The 15,083-nt window shown below is 46.0% G+C and overlaps 1 protein-coding gene across 6 annotated transcripts in view; it reads left to right on the plus strand.

Moving 5' to 3' along the window:
• Positions 1-15,083, plus strand: part of SVEP1 (sushi, von Willebrand factor type A, EGF and pentraxin domain containing 1) — a 249,175-nt gene that overhangs the window by 212,036 nt on the left and 22,056 nt on the right. For all 6 annotated transcript variants that reach the window (XR_008316279.1, XM_053296613.1, XM_053296612.1 and 3 more), the window contains 3 exons: positions 185-358; positions 5,875-6,051; positions 7,534-7,704. Coding sequence is in view for 5 of the 6 variants with exons in the window: in XM_053296613.1 (XP_053152588.1) it covers positions 185-358; positions 5,875-6,051; positions 7,534-7,704 (522 nt within the window). In the remaining variant the exon portion in view is untranslated. The remainder of the gene's footprint in view (positions 1-184; positions 359-5,874; positions 6,052-7,533; positions 7,705-15,083) is intronic.

A 15,083-nucleotide genomic window follows, 5' to 3' on the forward strand; every position in this document is an offset into this window, starting at 1 on the left:
AGAGCAACTCTCACAGGAACCACCAGGGTCAGAGGGAGCCCATGGATAGCAGTTTGCCAAGAGCTCCCACAGACTTCGAGCCAGTCTTGGTAGGAATGTAGATTCACCTGGAATGTAGATTCATTGTTCTGTTGTTCTTAAATGATTGGAAAAGTATGGTCTTAATTATCATATCACATTTTAGAAACCAGATGTGAAGATCCAGAATTTATAGAGAATGGGAAGGCTCTCTATGAAAACAACACAGTTGCCAGCAGGGCTGTATATTACTGCAACCGGGGATACAGCTTGGAAGGGGAGCCTCTTGCAGAGTGCATGGAAACTGGAACTTGGAGCCACCCGGTACCTCTTTGCAAACGTGTGTTCCTTTTTAATCATGGAAATTGGCTTTAGTTTGGATATTTAAATGCTGGATTCTACTTTTTAAAGATTCCCTCCAGGAAGGTTATCATGCATAAATAAGAGAAATGAATGATCTCTGATGTGTATTGTGATGTGGTACAGTCCCACAGCATCATGTCCAAGTCAGCATATTTCAGTTGGTTCCAAGTGATTGGAGTGCAGATGTTCAAAGCAGCCATTAAAAGGCCTGCTATGTTATATTCCAGTCTACATCTAGTCCCATTAACATATCTTAAAACAAATTTATTTACATTCAAAGATCAGCTACAGAGCTTTACAGTTTAAAAAAAACTTCAATTGTTTCATGTCTGTTATTTGTTGACATGTTTTCACCACTTCCACACAAAACCTAGCTTCCCCAGAGGTTTGATATCTCTTATACCTCTAGAGTCAGTGTCAGGAGGTATCTCTTATACCTCCTGACACTGTGGCATAAGCTTTCCACAGTAACCAGGAATTTCTTCTTAGAAAAAGCAAACTGTCTGCTCTTGTAGGAAGTGCACAGGATTATTAACTTATCCACAGGATTATTAACTTATACACAGCATTTGCCCCCGTTATGTCCAAGAAGGCAGCTTTAAGCCAAACTATGTACATAAGCCAACTACGCATGAAGTGAGAGAGCCATGATTAGATCTTTAACTTTCTTGAAAGCTTAAAAGCACTTGCATGGTGCGGGGAGACAGATTGGCTCAAAGCAACAGCAAAGGGGAGAGCTGATTTAAATGTTTCATTTAGACTTGATTGAAGTCTCCTCCCTCACATTGCTGAGGACAAAAGACAAGGCAGGGTATGTGTAAAGGTAAAATGTGCCATTGATTCGATGTTGACTCCTGGCAACCACAAAGCCCTGTGGTTATCTTTGGCAGAATACAGGAGGGGTTTACCATTGCCATCTCCTGCACAGTATGAGATGATGCCTTTCAACATCCTCCTATATCGCTGCTGCCTGATATAGGTTTTTCCCATAGTCTGGGAAACATACCAACGGGGATTTGAACTGGCAACCTTTGGCTTGCTAGTCAAGTCATTTCCCCGCTCCGCCATTAGGTGGCTATAGGATATGGGTACCTGCCTCTTTTCCTCAGTAATGCTAATAGCAATGTTAGGGGAATGGTTTCAATCTGGAAAACAACCCTGAGTGGTGAATTAAACACCTCCTCCCTCTGTGCTTTTGCCTCAGTTTGCCCCTCCTCCTCATGTAGCTGCTTTTAACAAAGACTTTGAGAGATCTAATCATGGGTCTTCTGCATCATATGTTGTTTGATGCAATAGTAAAAGGTGGATGCCATGTTTGGTGTCACATCTCCTATTAGCAGGGAAGAACATCATTTTTGTATTGATATATATAAACAGCCAGCTGTTGAACACAGAGACTAAGCTTAATATAATGGATGGGTTGCAGAAACCTGTCAAGATAGGTTAAAAATAAACAACTAATAGCCTGGATCCTAGGAGAAAGAAGGCAGGCACTAGAGTGATGATTTGAAAGGATGGCAGAGACCTCCATGGTGATGCTGCTAATACCTGGCACAAGGCCTATAACCTAATGCTTAATCACAGCTATAGTCTGCCCTTTCTTTGATATGTATAATGTAAATTAAGTTTAAACTCACCTTTGACACTTCTTTCTTCTTCATAGTCGCAATTCCAGGCAGTAATAGTAAAATAAACATTTTTGTTTAATAACCCCCAGTTATGATTTTTCATTTGGCAGAGTAGACTCTCTCTATATATATATATCTATCTATATCTATCTATATCTATCTATTTATCGCCCTTCGTCCTAAGACCCGAGGGTGGTTAAGAACAAGATAAAACTATAAAATTCAATAAAACATAAAAACCAGATAAAACCATAAAACTCAGTAAAAGATGTAAAAACAGAACAAAACATAGCTAGAAAATAAAAAGAGCAGGGACAGCTCATTGGCCAACAGCCTGAATAAAAAAAGGCAGTCTTCACTCTCCTCCTGAAGGCTGGGCAAGAGGGTGCCATGTGGGTCTCATCCGTGAGCGAGTTCCACAGCTTGGGTGCCATAACTGAGAAGGCCCTGTCATACTCAACAAACAAGCCTCAGCAGGCATCAGTACGTGAAGCAGAGCCCTCCCAACCAATCTAGTCAGGTGGGTAGATTCAGCTGAGAGCAGGCAGTCCCTAAGATACCTGGGGCCCAAGCCGTTTAGAGCTTTAAAGCTAATAATCGGCACCTTGCATTGTACCTGGAAACACACTGGCAGCCAGTGTAGTGCCTTCAAGACTGGAGTAATGCACTGTGAGCAGTCCCTGAGATCAATCTGGCAGCCACATGCTGCACCATCTGTAGTTTCTGAATACTTTTCAAGGGCAGCCACACGCAGAGCGGATTGCAATAATCCAAATGCAACATGACTAAGGCATGGGTGACAGAGGCTAGATCAGCCTTCTCAAGGAAGGGTAGCAGCTGGCGCACCTACCGAGGGTGCACAAAGGTACTCCTGGCCACCGCCACTACCTGATTTTCTAGGAGCAGTACTGGATCCAGGAAAACCCCCAGGCTGCGAACCTGCTCCTTCAGAGGGAGTGAAACCCCATCCAGAACAGGCTGAAACTCCATACCCTGATCAGACCTTCTAGTAACCATCATCATCCCCATCGTGTAAGGATTAAGTTTCAGCTTGTTAGCCCCCATCCAGCGCATCGTGGCTTCCAAACCATGGCTCAGAACATCCTCTTCCTCCCTGGGATCAAATGACATAGTAAGATAGAGACTGTGCATGATGCTTGGTTGTATGTAGTTTCCCCAGACATCTACAAAATGCAGTTGCAGAGGCTGCAATGGAAGATCTTCACAGGGGTGGGATATCATAATCCTTTTCTCCCTAGCAGCTTTTCTGCCAAACATTTGACCTGAAATGAAAATTTTGTCTGAAGCGAAAGTAGATTCTTGAATCTACAGAATGGGTGGGATCAGGGAGCAAAACCAGCTCACCCTTTTTTTGCTGGGCCTCCCCCTTTCATCACTGCTTCTAGTTTCATGGCAGCAGCTACGGCAGTTCTCTTGGCAATCACACTTGTTTCTCACCCAGAACACCACTATGATTGACACTAGATTATCATGTAGCATCATTCCCAGGGGCAGTATGAGGCAACAAATGTATCTGTTGGGTACAAATTAGACTGATGCAGGTTGGTAAAATCAGAATTCCAATGTCAGAATTCCCTGGCCCCACCACCAGGAGGCATTAGACCATGGGGAAAGAGCCCCAGGTAGCATCCTGCGGGGTGGGGGCTTTAATTCACCACCCAGCACTTGTGCAGGGGTAGCTGGGCAGTGCAGAGATTATCAAAAGTTTTGGGCAGGTGCAGAGCACAGAACTGCTCCCTGGGAAGCCCGCACACTGCTGGGAAAACATGCAGGCTTCTGGGGATTGGAGTCCTGCACAGGACTTCTCCTGCCAGTGCTAGGTGATGATTTAAAGGGCCATCGCCACCAGGATGCTACCCAGGGCACTAATGCCTCCTAGTGATGGGGCCAGGGAATTCCAGTGTTGGGATTCCGATTTTACTGACCTGCATAAGCCTAGTACACATCCTCTGCTGTCACCATAAGCTCTCCTTTGCCCTGATTTTGTTGTATACCTCAAATCACTGAAATGGCCCCCCAACGTTGCCACTGAAAACTGGGCAATGAAAACGGAGGGGGAATTTCAGTTTTACTAAAAATAGTGTCCTTTTCATGTGGCCCCGGCCCCCATTTCCTCCTAGGGTAGAAATCAGCTGGGAAAGTGAGAGGGGAAATCACTGGAAGGAAAAGGTATTAAAAAGCTCCTTCCGCCAGAGTTTGTCTTCTGCTAAAGACTGCATTCTCTGTGGCTTAATTTTGTTAAAACAAACACAATAACAGCCCTAATGGATCAGGCCCAAGGCCTATCTAGTCCAGCATCCTGTTTCACACAGTGGCCCACCAGATGCCTCTGAGAAGCCCACAGGCAAGAGCTGAGGGTGTGTGTGCCATCTTGCTGTTGCTCCCGTGCAACTGGTATTTTGAGGCATCTTGCCTCCGAGTCTGGAGGTGGCCTATAGCCATCAGACTAGTAGCCATTGATAGGCCTGTCCTCCATGAATTTGTCTAAGCCCCTTTTAAAGCCATCCAAGCTTGTGGCCATCACCACATCCCATGGCAGATAATGCCATAGATTAATTATGTGCTGTGAAAAAGTACTTCCTTTTGTTGTTCTTAAATTTCCCAATCTTCAGTTTCATGGGATGACCCCTGCTTCTAGTTTGTGAGAGAATTTTACTCTGTCCATTCTCTCTGCTCCATGCATAATTTTATACACCTCTATCATGTCCCTCTGTCATAGCTTCTGTTTCAAACTAAAAAGCCCCAGATGCTGTAGCCTTGCTTCATCAAGAAGGTGTTCCAGGCCCCTGATCATATTGGTTGCCCTCTTCTGCACCTTTTCCAGTTCTACAATTTCCTTCTTAAGATACGGTGACCAGAACTGCACGCAGTACTCCAAATGTGGCCACTCAATAGATTTGTATAAGAGCATTATAATATTCACAGTTTTATTTTCAGTCCCCTTCCTATTGGTCCCTAGCATGGAATTTGCTTTTTTCACAGCTGCCGCACCGTGAGTTTACACTTTTAACAAGCTGTCCACCATGAACCCAAGCTCTCTCTCTTATGGACTTTTTAATTCCAAACCGGCAGCATATTTAGATAATATTCTTATCCCTAAATTTAGGCGTCCATTTACTCTTGCCCGCCTAAACGCTCTTCTGATGGCTGTTAGGGATGATAGATATAAAAGGATTCCATTTAATTTAAGAATTTGCCCCTGTGGAATGGGTGCCATAGAAACTACACTTCATGTTATTTTATATTGTAAATTTTATAGCGATGGTCATTTAAAACTAATTTCTCCTCTTTGGGGAAGTTTCCAGGTCACTCTGATGAATTTTATTTAGAGTTTTTGTTATCTAACTTTTGTAAAGAGGTCACTTTCAATGTGGCTAGGTTTTGCTACATTGTTTGTATTATACAATCTAGTCTTATGTAATGTTTTTTGTTGTACAGTCTGATCTACGATCGTAATAAAGTTTCTCTATCTCTCTATCTCTCTTATGGTCAGTCACCAACAGCTCAGACCCCATCAATGTATATATGAAATTGGGGGGGGGGGTTGCCCCAGTATTTTATTTGCCCCACTTTACACTTGCTTAACATTTGCCATTTTGTCACCCACTCACCCAATTTGAAGAGATCCAAATTAGGTGAGAAAAATCAAGTTTTGAAGAGAATAAAATGTTGGTAGAAAATGATATCCACTGGAATGTCACATGTGACCTGCTACTATTCTAACCAAAGAGCAATAGGTCTAACTTGCTATGGTTGATTGTGTAACTTATTAAGTGAGGGAAGGAATATGATAACTGTGTTTTGTTTTGTTTTTACTTTTTTCTCCTTCCTCCCTCTTAAACAGCAAACCCATGCCCTGTGCCTTTTATAATCCCAGAAAATGCTCTTCTGTCAGAGACCACTTTTTATGTTGGGCAAAAATTATTTATCAAATGCAGAGAGGGCTATCAACTCAGAGGACAGTCCATAATTACTTGTAATCCTGATGAGACATGGACTCCAGCTAGAGCTAAATGTGAAAGTAAGTATGGAGATAATGTTTGAAAGGCTTCCATTTTTATTTTGTTCCTAAATAGTTATCAAGCCATTATTCTTTCCAGCAACCCGAGAACACAGAACAAACACAGAGATACAGTAAAATGATATATATTCATATATGTATAAGCACATTGTAATTGCTGATGAACAGATATCAGTAGTAATCTGGGCAAGCCTTGTCTTGAAATATCTAGCCTTCTGCCTGTAAAGATTCAGTTGAAATATCTGAAATATTATAGAAGTGAATTGAACCTCGTTTTCCCTATTGTGTGTTATTCAGATCTACATCTCAATAGTCTCTCCACTTAGTCCCTCCAATTTCACCAGGCAATCCTCATTTTCAGGCCAGTATCTGACACCTGTGTACACAGCCAGCCCAACCCAAGGCAGAGCAGATGGATATCAGGAGTGGCCAAATAGATAATACAGTATATTCTAGACTCTAAACTGCCCAGAGACATGAGTTTTGGGTGGTATATAATAGGGATGTGCATGGAATTGGCAGGGGCCAGTTCGAAGGCAGGGGGAACACCTTTAAGGATGGGGGAGGGTGCACTAACCCCCCCTCCCCACCGCTGCATTTGACCCCGCCGGCGCTCCCTTGAAAACCGGACTGGTGGGGCAGCAGTGTACCTCCCTGCCGCCCCGTCCCCTCTTCGATCCAGAAGTGACTGGAAGTAGCATGCACACATCATGCTCACTTGTGCATATGATGGGTGCGCACACAGTGGGCATGCTCGTTGCACTCGCTGACAGGTGCACGCTACTTCCAGTCACTTACAAACCGAAGAGGGGGTGGGGCGGCAGGGACGTATGCAGCCAGTCTGATTTTCAAGGGAGCGCCAATGGGGGAAACACGGTGGGGGTGGAGTAAGTGCACCCTCCCCCATCCTTAAAGGTGTCCCCGCCCCCACATTCGAACCGGTTCAAATGCAGGATTCCGAACCTGTTCAGTGTCCTAGGAATAGATGCACATCCCTAGAATATAAATATGTTGGATAGATAATTATCTAAGAAAACACAACCCCCCCCCCCCAAACAACCCTTAGGACGACATGGTTTTATGTATGGGGGGCAATTGTCTCAGTGTCCTCACCCCCAGTTTTCTCAGTTGATGCTTACCTCTCTATAGATGCCAAACCCTGGCCTGATAAACAAAATCACCTGATTAAAATAGAGACAAATTTATATAGAACATTTCAAGCATATTTTAGTCCAAGATTCCCGAAGAGGGGGATTTGACTTTCATCAAAATAGCGTCAGCAGTTTTTGCCTGTATATCCAGATGCTGAACTAGCTATATGAAAAATTCTCTCTGCAGATTTGAAGAAGACATTCAAGACCCATTGATGGCCCATTTTCTAGCGTTCTCTTGGCTTATTTCCTGAGTAGCTCTGTGTTGCATGGCATGCTGTGAGCCAGTCTGCCATGTAATCATTGTCATTTTGTTGTTGCTTCTGTTTAGAGATCTCTTGTGGGCCACCTTCTCATGTAGAGAATGCTTTGGTCCGTGGAACATTTTATCAATATGGAGATGTAGTGACCTATTCATGCTACAGTGGGTACATGCTGGAAGGCTCCCTTCGAAGTGTTTGTTTAGAAAATGGGACCTGGACAATGCCACCTGCTTGCAAAGGTAAATGGGTGTTTGCTAGAATAACTGTCCACAGAGGACTTTCTGAACATTCTGTATAAGCATCTAGTGCAGTCCTGCTCAACTTAGGCCCCCCAGCTGTTTTTGGAATAAAACTCTCCCCAGCCACAGTGGCCAATAGTCAGGGTTTATGGGAGTTGTAGGCCAACATCTGCAGGAGGGCCAAAGATCAGCAGCCCTGAACTAGTATATTATTGTTGCTCTCAAAAAATAACTTCCAACCTTCTGCTTAAAAGCCTCTTTTATGTTTTATGTCATTCATCTACATACAGAATTTAAGGAACATAGGAAGCTGCCATATACTGAGTCAGACCATAGGTCCATCTAGCTCAGTATTGTTTACACAGACTAACATCAGCTTCTCCAAGGTTGCAGGAAGGAATCTCTCTCAGCCCTATCTTGGAGATGCCAGGGAGGGAACTGGGAACCTTCTGCTCTTCCCAAAGCGGCTCCATTCCCTGAGGGGAATATCTTACAGTGCTCACACTTCTAGTCTCCCTTTCATATGCAAACAGGTCAGACCCTGCTTAGCTAAGGGAACAAGTCATGCTTGCTACCACAAGACCAGCTCTCTTCCCTAAAATAAAATAATTTATTTTACGTTCGTGGCAGAATGTAAAAAACATTTTCATCACATAGTTTTGCCTAGGCCTGAAAGCTTGCAAGTGGTAGATTAGATAAGATAATATAATATTTATTTCAGTCAAAAACCAGATACAATGAAAAGTTTATGTACACTGTACTGTAGTGGTATATTGCTCATCTGTCAACAGTATCATGCAATCCCACATGGTTGACCAATCTGTTCCAACTAGTAGTATTTTGATAAACTAAACCAAATGAATGGCTAGTACTAGTAACATATGGCTGAAAGTCCTGACCCAAGAAGATGGTGCCTGATCAGGTGTGGAGGGAGGCTGGCGGCGGCTAGCCACGCCCCTGCATTTGATGTCAGGAGTGGAGGCGTGGTCTCCCTCCCAAATGGGGCTGTGCGGCCCTGTTTGGAAGGGAGATCGGCCCATGCTGCATTGGGCAGCATGGGCCAAAGCAACTCTCCCTGCCTTTAAAAAGAAGGGAGAGTCACTCCAGCTGTGCTGCCAACGCAGCGTGGAGTGATTTTGATCCCAAACGAGGCCCTGTGGGGAGTGAAATAACACACACACACCGCGCGTCTGGTGTCAGACGTAGAGGGCGTGTCCACGCAGCAACAGCCTGGGTTCTTTGGACCCGTTCGCCCAATGGTGGCCCCGCCCCTGTGCCTGATCTTGCAGATGGCTAAACACAATTTGGCTGCCTTGAAACTAATTTCTATACTCTATTCTAAAAGTTAAAAAGCAACATAAAATACTTCAGTACAACCAGGAAAGACGACAAGAGATGAATAATAAGAGAATCCCTATTTCCTGGTAAAACTCACCGTGAAAATATGTGATCTGGGTCGTGATCCGTTGAATCCATTAGAATGGGTACTGCGCCTGCGCGGAAGCCTCTCGGTGTCGAGTTCTACAGCTCCTTTTCAGTGTCTGCACCCCACCCCACGTGACCACGTGGCTATTTAAGGTGGGAGGAAACGCAGGCACCTCAGTTCCTTTGTGACCGCCGTAGCGATCGGTTCACTTGGTTTCTACGGCTCCTTGTTCTGGTTCCTTAAATCTTAAGAAAGTTCTACTATTCTTTGTCTTCTCTGGACTTCTGAACTTGGACTTCTTGTTTAATCTTCTGCCTTGCAATTCTGTTTTGCCACTTGATCGGACTGTTTTACTGGAGAATAACCCTGGATTGCTTACCATTTCTGTCTACTCTTAAACGATTTTGTTTGGCAAATTGATTGGACTGCTACCTGGCTTTGACTTCAGACTGACTAACGACCAAGTATTTGTGAATAATGGACTAACTTGTAGATATGGACACCCCGAAAGGAAAAAAGACTTTTAAACGTTGTAAGAAATGCAAGGTTAAATTGCCCTCACAAGATGCACATAGTTTATGTTTGCTCTGTCTGGGTGAGGCGCATGTTACGTCCCCCTGTAATTTTTGCCAATCGTTCTCAAAACAAACCCGGAGAAATCGAGAACTCCGTTTGAGGGCCGCGATATACGAAGATGTTTTGGCAGCGCCTTCGTCTGCATCGAATAAATCGCCTCAGGCTCATGGCTTGGGGGCCCTGGCTTCCACCCAGTCTAAAACCCCGTTGCCCTCCTTGAAAACCCATAAATCTCAAAAAGGTCAGGTGAGAAAATGGTGGCTACTGAAGGGCCCACCGCAAAAATGCGGCAGCTGTTAACTGTTAACTTCGGGCTCGACTCCGTCGCCGAAGTCCATTCAGGAGGTGGTCTTTGTGTCGATATCGAAGCCCTCGACATCGACCACCCCTTTGGCATTGATGATGACTCAACAAACTGGGCCCTCTGCATCGACCACCTCGGCATCGACGGCAGCGCATCAAGCTGGACTACTGACACCAAAGCCAAGCTCAACACCCAGAGAAACCTCAACATCAAGTGCTCCAAACGCCGCGTCGGCATCAGTCTCGGTGTCGATGAAGGCATCAACATCAACAATTGAAGAAGTGCTTTCTACTCCGATCCTTACTCTGCCAGTACCAAGTCTCTGAGATTTACAACCAGCACTGACCCCAATACGGTCCCCTTCGACATCGGGGAACAGAGCCCAGCCTTTGGCATTGAACACACCGACAAATATTACTGCTGTTACACTTCGATTCTGGGCTCCCCTGACGTTCGCAGTGGAGGAGGCTGACGTTTCAGATACGGGGGGCACGGCTTTGGGCACGGCTTTGGACCCGGGAACAACACAGTCTCTTCTGACAATGTTGGACTCTGCAGCTAACACTCCTTCTACATTTCAAGGCTTTCCGCGCTCGGATGAAGACGCTCCACATTCCAACCCACAATTACTGTCTGCTACACAACTATCCACTGCGGCTCCATGGCACACCTGCGGGTTCAGTCACAGGGTATCCCCATCTAATGAGATGGCGTTACCTGGCGCATCTTTGCCAGGAATGGCCTGTGACTACAATGAGGATCAAGTTTGGCCTCGAGCTACCACCGCCCTACCAATCCGTCCACTCTCTAAAGGGGGAACCCCTCCTCCATCAAAACTGGTGCTTTCCAACGCTTCCACGCAAACTCTACTACCTACATCTACACGGTCAACACAAACCATACAACAGGTCACTACAGTAGCTGTCCAAACGGAGGACCCACCTTTACACACACATCCCCGGTGATAGAATCACCAGGCAAGGTTCCTTCACACCACTCTCCCTCTGAGATTGTGTCAGATGACAGCCACCATAGCTCTTCCGATTTTGAGTCTGACACGGAAACTGTGGAAGCTGACCCCTCACCCGATGTGGCCACACCGTCCCACGTCTCACCGACGGAATAATTAATAGTGCACCACTCTCATGTTAAACAGATGGCTGCTGCCTTGGGATTAGATTTATCGTCACAAGTCAAGACCATTGATGACCCGGTCTACAATTTCATGGCCCGGTCCCAGTCGACACAACCAGTAGCTCTATCTCTGCTGCCCATCATTTCAAATGCCGCTCAGTGCGCCTGGCAGGTTCCGCACACGTCCACACCAACATCCAAAAGGTTAGAGGGTCTTTACAGGGTACAAGAACAGGATAATAACTACCTATTCAAACACCCTGTTCCAAACTCGTTGGTCATTGACTGTGCGACCACGTCCAGGTCAGGTCAACGACGCACCACCCCGGTGGATAAAGAGGGCAGAAAATTAGACGTCATGGGGAGAAAGTTATACTCCACCTCTTGTCTTTCGGTCAAAGTGGCTAATTACTCAGCTTGCATGGCAAAGTACAGCTACTGCATTTGGGGAAATTTAGAAAAGGACATTGATACGTTGTCTCCTGAAGAGCTCAAGGTACGGTTCCAGAAAACATTACAGAAAGCAGGGGACCTCACGTGTCAACAATCGAGCATTGCAAAGCACCTAGCAGAGTCAGAATCTAGGTCTGTCACCACTGTGATTACCCTCCGTCATCATGCCTGGTTGCGATCCGCATCCCTGCATCAGGACATGAAAGATAAGATAGAGGGTCTACCGTTCGATAGCAAGGGCCTTTTCTCAGAGGAGACAGATTCAACAATGGAAAAAAATGAAGAAATCAAAATTCACGGCCAAGACGTTCACATCTTTGGCATCAACTTCATACCCTATCAAGCAAAGATCCTACTATTGCCCCCGTGCATCCCTGTGCATCCGGGAAACAGGCAGAGGGCAACAAACAACAACCCTGAGATACAGGATAGCCCATCACACCATCCATCTCTATTGCTCTCCCTCCCAGAACATCAAGGAGGTCAAGCACTCGGCCTACACCATCAACCGGCTGTTTCTACTAGCCAACAAGAACATCAGATTGGCAAGTCATGCGTTAACATGGCGCGCCACATAACATCAGACCAGTGGGTCTTAAACATTATCACATCAGGCTATGCAATAGAGTTCAAGAAATGCCCGCAGTTGAGGGGCCTTCGCTTTATGAGAGCAACTCCGGCTTTACTGCAAGAAATGAGGGAGCTCTTGCACAAGAGAGCAATAGTCCCGGTGCAATGGGCAGGTTGATGGGAGGGATTTTACTCCCATTACTTCCAAGTCCCGAAAAGAGATGGCAGCTTGCGACTGATCGTGGACCTCAGGCATCTCAACAAGTTCGTTCAAGTGAAGAGGTATCAGATGACGACGTTGCAGGACATCCTACCACGGCTACATCAAGAGCGCTGGCTTGTGACGTTAGACTTAAAGGATGCCTACTTTCATATAGGGATTCGACCGTCCCACCAAAAGTACCTGAGGTTCACAGTAGGAACGTCAATATATCAATATCAAGTCCTCCTGTTCGGTCTCTGCACTGCACCGTGTGTATTTACCAAGTGTATGGCGGTGGTAGTGGCTCACTTAAGGACAAAAGGCCTGAAACTCTTCCCCTAATTGGACGACTGGCTGCTGACATCCAGAGACAAAAAAAAAGAGTTACTTTTGCAGATTCAGTACATGCTGGACCTTCTCCGAGACCTAGGAATACAAATCAACTGGAAGAAGTCTCACCTGACCCCAGGATCCATCATATCTTACATTGGTGCAGTATTAGATGCAGATGCGGGGAGAGCGTTCTTGCCAGAGGAATGTTACCAGACCATAGCACTAATGGTTCAGGAGTTTCAACTCAATCCCTTACAAACAGCGTGCCAAACACAATGTCTGCTAGGCCTGAGGGCCTCCTGCAAGTCAACTGTTCACTACACCCGGCTGAAAATGCAAAAGCTTCAGCTGTGGTTCCTGTATTCCTTTTGCCTAAACAGAGACAGCCCAGAGAAGTGACTACGTCTACCTCTACCAATCCTATGATCCCTCCCTTGGTGGACAGGACGGCTCAACGTGCTCAGAGGAATACCTTTTCAAGCACAGGCCCCATCAGTGTGGGTCACGACAGATGCTTTGCTCCAGGGTTGGGGTGGTCATTGCAATACCACAGTGGCACAAAGCCTCTGGACCCGCTCCCAACGCCAGTTCCACATAAACCTCCTGAAATTACTGGTGGTTTACCAAGCCATGAAAGCCTTCCTCCCGATGCTAAGAGGGAGGGTAGTACAACTTCACTTGGACAACACTACTGCCATCGCCTACCTGAACAGGCAGGGCGGAACAGTCTCCAGGTTGCTGTGTGCCCTGAGCATTCAGATCTGGCATTGGTGTATCAAGAACAGCATCACCCCAATAGCCATCCACATCAAGGGTGCAGACAACATACTGGTGGATGGCCTCAGTCGACGGAAACCCGACATGAGTGGGAATTGAATGACACATACCTGCACAAGATATTCCTGCTCTGGGGTCACCCGGAGGTCAACTTATTTGCTACAGCACAGGACACAAAATGTTCTGTTCTGCTCAAGAGCGGGCCATGAACCCCAGCCTTTGGGAGATGCTTTCCAGATGGACTGGTCGGAACTGTGGATTTACATGTTCCCCCTTTTGTCTCTTGTGAGCAGCTCTTGTGAGCATCCTGATCACGCCTTGGTGGCCCCACCAAGCATGGTTTCCACATCTACTCAAACTAGCTGCAACTTAATTGGAGACTTCCAAACCATCCAGACCTCCTGATTCAGGAAAACGGGCGCCTTCTACATCCGGAAGTGCTCACTCTACAACTGACAGCGTGGAAGATCGACTGCTGAAGCGAATCATGCCGAATCAGCGTAAGCCATCTACAAGAAAAAACTATGCTAGCAAATGGAAAAGATTTGCTATCTACGCTTCTCGCCATGCTTTCCGCCCTAAGGAGGCCTCTGTCCATGAGGTCCTGCTTTATTTGACCACTCTGAAATCGGAAAATCTATCAAATGTGTCGATCAAGGTCCACCTGGCTGCACTTTTGTCTCACCATCCAGGATGGGATGGAAAAACAGTGTTCTCCCATCCCTCATGTAAGAGCTTCCTGAAAGGCCTCACCAATCTGTATCCTCCCATCCGAAAACCTCTTGAACAGTGGAGCATCTCGCTAGTCCTTTCTGCATTAACTGAACCACCATTCGAACCCATGCATTCCGCAATGGTGAAGCTGGCATCCTTGGAAACAGCCTTTTTAGTAGCTATCACCACGGCTCGCAGGGTGAGTGAACTCATGGCCCTTCAAATGGATGTCCTTTATGCCCGGTTCTACCCAGATAAAGTTCTCCTCTGACCGGATATCACATTTTTGCTTAAAATTGTGGCGGACTACCACATCAATCAAGACGTGGTGCTACTACCTTCTTTAAGTCGCTGACTACTCCATTGGAAAAGGCCCTGCGCTCCCTGGATGTACGCTGAGCGCTTCTCTGTTACCTTTCCAAGACTAAGCCTTTCCGCTCGTCAAGGAGACTGTTCATCGCCTATAAAGGAGCGAACATAGGACAGCCGTTGTCTAGGCAGAGGCTTTCACACTGGATTGTCGAAGCCATCCGGTTGGCATACTCTCTACAAAAGGTTCAACTGCCAAAAACCATCAAGGCACGTTCCACGAGAGCTTATGGTGCTTTGGCTGCTCACCTGTCTGGCATTTCGTTTCAAGACATCTGCAAGGCTGCTACATGGTCTTCTGAGCAACCATTTGTAAAGCACTATGCTATAGACTTGCGGTCTGCTGCAGAGGCGAATTTTGGGAGAGGTGTCATCAAAAGGGTGCAATAACTCTACTGCTCCCTCCTCCTTATGGAGCTAATTAAACACCCATTCTAAGGATCGACGGATCACGACCCAGATAAACAGGTTGCTCACCTGTAACTGATGATCTGGTAGTGATCAGTTGATATCCATTAGAC

This window comes from Hemicordylus capensis, chromosome 2 (genome assembly GCF_027244095.1).
Source record: "Hemicordylus capensis ecotype Gifberg chromosome 2, rHemCap1.1.pri, whole genome shotgun sequence".
Lineage (NCBI taxonomy): Eukaryota > Metazoa > Chordata > Lepidosauria > Squamata > Cordylidae > Hemicordylus > Hemicordylus capensis.